The sequence below is a fragment of the Anarrhichthys ocellatus genome, unplaced genomic scaffold (assembly GCF_004355925.1).
Source record: "Anarrhichthys ocellatus isolate YVR2014 unplaced genomic scaffold, GSC_Weel_1.0 scaffold3965, whole genome shotgun sequence".
Taxonomy (NCBI): Eukaryota; Metazoa; Chordata; class Actinopteri; order Perciformes; family Anarhichadidae; genus Anarrhichthys; species Anarrhichthys ocellatus.
In genome coordinates, this window is record NW_022283939.1 from 1 (window position 1) to 4,970 (window position 4,970).

Genomic DNA, 4,970 nt, shown 5'->3' on the forward strand with positions numbered 1-4,970 from the left:
TTATTAGTTACTGTTATTAAGTACAGTGGTGATTACTGTGTGTCTTTATGAGTTATTAGTGTTATTAGTTACTGTTATTAAGTACAGTGATCATGTGAACACACACTAACTTATCTAAAGTCTCTCCAGCTGTTAAAGCCGACTGACAGCTGATCAGTTGTGATCAGCTGATCCTCCGTCATCAGAAACAGACGTTGCTTCATGTGACGCTACTGAGGAAAGGACGTCTCATGTCTCCTAAAACATATCTCCTCGTTCCTCTCTCCTTGCATGGTTTCCTCCATGCATCCCTGGTGGGAGGGACTAGGACGCAAGGAAAGGACCCAAGTGAGGGAAACGGGGATGACATTAAGAGACTTGGGATGTACCCAGTGAACCTTTACTAAGGAGGTAGAGAAGGAAAGAAGAGGTTAAGGAAGTAAATAAAGGAGGTAGTGAAGTAGGTGAGGAGGAAGTAAAAGAGGAAGTTCAGAAGGACAAAAGTGGAGGTTATGAAACAAAAGGAGGCACTAGAGAAGGAAGTGAGGATGTAGGACAGACTGAGCCTCCTTCACGTTGTCGCCTCAGTCTTTAGATGAAGAAACTCTCTGCACCATTCCTCCAAGTATCAACAACTGGACCATCCACGGTCTGTGGTAAGTACACGATTACATCTTCATCTTCATATTGTTAAGATGTTTGTACTTTATGATACAATTTAATCAAGTATCAGGTCTTAATAATAACGAGCTAATAATTATTATAATGCTAACAATTAAATACTTTAATGTCAACGCTCGTGTGTTCTTGCCTGCAGGCCTCTGAAGGCTCGGTGCTGCTGTATGTGCTGGCCCATGTTTGAATCTGACGTCCAGGTGAGTCCCGGTCCAGACCAGCTCGCCTGGCGAACCCGAGACCAGGTACACTGATGCATCTGAGGCTGAGACCTGATCTCTGTCTTCCAGGAGCTGGATGCAGAGCTGAAGGAACACTGGCCGTCTTTACTGAGAACTCAACCCAGCTTCCACTTCTGGTACGAAGTCAGAACCTCATCAGTGTTGTTCCTCCATCACTATGAACACACTGTAGTATGAAGGCAAATCACTGTCAAAGTCCGAGCGCGCAAATGAGATCCATGCGCGCGCGAAAATCAAACAGCCGCGCACGTATTTTACTTTGACGAGCACTTTTACATCACTCCGCGAGCAGAATTGCGTCTCGCGCGAGATAAACCAAAGACGAGGATTGTAACCAATTAGATGTGGAGATACAATGGTGACTGGGTCCGCCCACTTACTGTCAAAAATAAAAACTACTCGCGAGCGAGCGGGTTTAGGCTTCGCGAGCGACTTTTGCTCACGCGAGACGGAATTCTGCTCGCGGAGTTACGTAAAAGTGCTCGTCAAAGTAAAATACGTGCGCGGCTGTGTGATTTTCGTGCACGCATGGATCTCATTTGCGCTCTCAGATTTTGACAGTGATTTGCCTTCATACTGTAGTTATTAATTTATTCTAACATCAGTACAATGTACATTTACTCTAGCACTGCTCTTATGTATACAAACTCAAGTTACTTTACTTTAGTAGTTCTATTCTACTGCTACTTTATACTTACACTCCACTACACCTCAGAGATACATATTGTACTTTATACTGCACATAAGTATTTCTGTCATAACCGACAAAACAAAAAACATTTTAATGAGACGATGTGTTTGTAACAGTTTGTTGACATTTACAGAGCGATCGATGAACGGAGAGAATAATTAATGTTAACATGCATTGATGTGTTTTCATCAGCGTTCATCTGTCAGTGTGTGTGTGTGTGTGTGTGTGTGTGTGTGTGTGTGTGTGTGTGACAGGAGACAAGAGTGGGAGAAACACGGAGTGTGTGCAGCGTGTGTTGAAGGGATGAACTCTCCACTCAGATACTTCCAGATCTGCCTCAAACTACGAGGACAGTTTGATATCCAAAGGTTAGTGCGCACGCACGCAAGCCGACGATGTGAACTCAGTGGATCTGCAGAAAGACGATGACGTCACAGTAAACTGTTCTCTTCTCTGCAGGTTGCTGGAGGACGCTGGTATCATTCCGTCCTGTGAACGACCATATAAGGTAACAACTGACATGATGAAGACATTCTTTATGACAAACTAGACTGAATCTTTATTGTAATTTGTTTTATGCCATACTAGATCATGACTTTATGACTTTTGACATATGGATTGTTTTTACAGTTAATGGCCGACTATATTATGACTTTCTTCAACCCTTCTTCAATTAAATACTGTACTATGACATTTCTTAGATTTACATTCATACTATGGTTATACCAAAGGTTACCATGAACCAACATGAACCAAGTCCCAAACAACCAGAGAGACCGATCACTGAGTGTACAAACAGATTTATTTACATTATGATGAACATACTGGATCAATGTCAGAACTCGGGGCGATCCAATGGCCACAAAACAAAGTGATGCACCTCTAATCTTAAAGAAAAATGAATCTAAATTAAAGAAACCCAAAATATAACCACTAACCTCCCTAACTTAAACACAGGAGGAATCAAGGTAAACACAATAGTCAGCCCACGCCTACTACTTCCAACAGGACGACACCATCAGTACCACGCTACATTCAACCTGTGCTAGAGTGTGCTCATGTGGCCTGATGGGAAGTCGTTGCCATCTTGACTCTTTATGAAGGAAGCCGCCATCAACACGCCTTCATCGCCCGCCGCAGCCGCCATCAACACGCCTTCATCGCCCGCCATCAACACGCCTTCATCGCCCGCCATCAACACGCCTTCATCGCCCGCCATCAATACGCCTTCATCACCCGCCATCAATACGCCTTCATCACCCGCCATCAATACGCCATCATCACCCGCCATCAATACGCCTTCATCACCCGCCATCAATACGCCTTCATCACCCGCCATCAATACGCCTTCATCACCCGCTGCAGCCGCCATCAATACGCCTTCTCAACAATACTTTTTACAATATTTTAATAACTATACTATGAATTTCTTTAAAACATTTTTAAACACCACACCAACCCTAACCTCGACTTTAAATGACATTTCTTTTTCCATTACATTTAATCACAAGTATACATATTAAAAACAAGATCCTGAATTTTTAAGGACTTTTAAATTGTTGCTAAATTGATCCATAAAGTTTAAATAGATTTAACGACCCAGCTGACACCCTGTCTAATATTATCATCTATTTATCTCCAGGTTCTCATCACATGCGGTGCATTGACTGCATGTTTGTGGTTACAGATGTTGCTGCACTGATCCTCAGATGTGTGTGTGTTTGTACTCATCAGTACATCAGGAGCTCCTGCTGTGTGCTTCCTCACACGATACTTTGCTTCCTGTGTTTTCGTAGCTTGTGGAGGTTCATCAGGTTCTGGCTCCACATCTGGGAGACAAACATGAGATCCAGTGCATTACAGACGAAAAGGTCAGATCTTCTGTCTTCATCTAAACGTTCCTCTGTCCTCGAGTCCCGTCTGATTCTTGTCTGCACTGCTGAAATAAACTATTTCAATAACATTTCAGGTATTTATATGCTGCAGCTCCACTGGTACAATCGTCTTTAAATGTGAGAATTCTCTGTATTTTATATCACAGTTAAATGAATACCTCTGAGATACTGACATCCAAACAACACCTAATAAAATACAGAGAGGCTGTGAGGCTCTGGAGTGTGAGATTAGAACCTTTAAACACTTCACCACAAACTCCAAGAGGATTTTTTGTGCATCCCATCACGTTCCACATACCTACCAAATGTCATACAGCTAGGTGAAACCCAATGTTGGGGCTACTCCATAGGGGGCGCTATCGAGACAATATTTCATACCGCAGCTGGCCACCCCAATCACACTGCAATTTTCGCAAAAACTGGCTTGCATGCCAAATTTAAATTAATCCCCAGTATCCCAAGCACCTAATAATGAACATTAGAATAACAGGTCCTCCGCTCCGACTACGTCGGTGCTCGGGCCCTGATGAATAGAGTGTTGGCATCCTACCAGTTGGGTTTCATCTGACTCCTCCCCCTTCAGGACAGAGAGGTGTGGTTCCAGGTCAAGATTCCTCTGTCTCACAACCTCACCGTCGGCTGTCACCACCACGACGACGGTAACCCGGCGCCCCCCCGTAACTCCTCCCACGGGCACCCCTGCCCCCCCCAGGTCCCGTTCTACTACTTCCCCATCGACCACCAGGATCCACAGCGGCCCTGTGGCTAACGGAAGCTAATCGCTAATCAATGACTTTGAATGTTTGGTATCAAGAGTTAGTGATTAATACAGTTAAATACGTGTAACACCAGTTTACCTGTAACAGCTCAATATTAAAATAAAGACATTTAAAGGATTTAAATGTATGTGTGTGTGTGGTGTTTTAGGGTGTTTGGTTGCACCGCTAAAAGTCTAACATGTAGACAAACACATGAACTGGTTCACAGTTTATTGACATGTTACACTTTCTTTAAACCTCCATCAAAAAAAAAGTACTGACAGAACATTCAGAAAGCACTAAAAACAGATTCAGACCACTGGTGAGAATACAGCAACGCTAACGTAAAAATTATAAAAAATAACATGACCAGAGAGAGAGAGAGAGAGAGAGAGAGAGAGAGAGAGACAGACAGAGACGGAGACAGAGAGAGACAGAGACAGAGAGAGAGACAGAGAGAGAGACAGAGACAGAGAGAGACAGAGAGACAGAGAGAGAGACAGAGAGAGAGACAGAGAGAGACAGAGACAGAGAGAGAGACAGAGAGAGACAGAGACAGAGAGAGACAGAGAGACAGAGACAGAGAGAGAGACAGAGAGACAGAGAGAGAGAGACAGAGAGAGAGAGAGAGAGACAGAGAGAGACAGAGACAGAGAGACAGAGAGAGAGACACAGAGAGAGACAGAGAGAGAGAGAGAGAGAGAGAGAGAGAGAGAGAGAGAGAGAGAGA

The 4,970-nt window shown here is 43.8% G+C and overlaps 1 protein-coding gene across 1 annotated transcript; it reads left to right on the forward strand.

Moving 5' to 3' along the window:
* Positions 1 to 544: 544 nt before the first annotated feature.
* rnaset2l (ribonuclease T2, like) lies at positions 545 to 4,384 on the forward strand (the record flags this gene model as incomplete). The annotated part of the gene is made up of 7 exons (XM_031841187.1): positions 545 to 635; positions 797 to 854; positions 945 to 1,012; positions 1,842 to 1,955; positions 2,047 to 2,095; positions 3,384 to 3,458; positions 4,066 to 4,384. Coding segments are annotated over 7 exons (641 nt in total), but the record flags the coding sequence as incomplete, so codon positions are not given.
* Between the last annotated feature and the right edge of the window lie 586 nt (positions 4,385 to 4,970).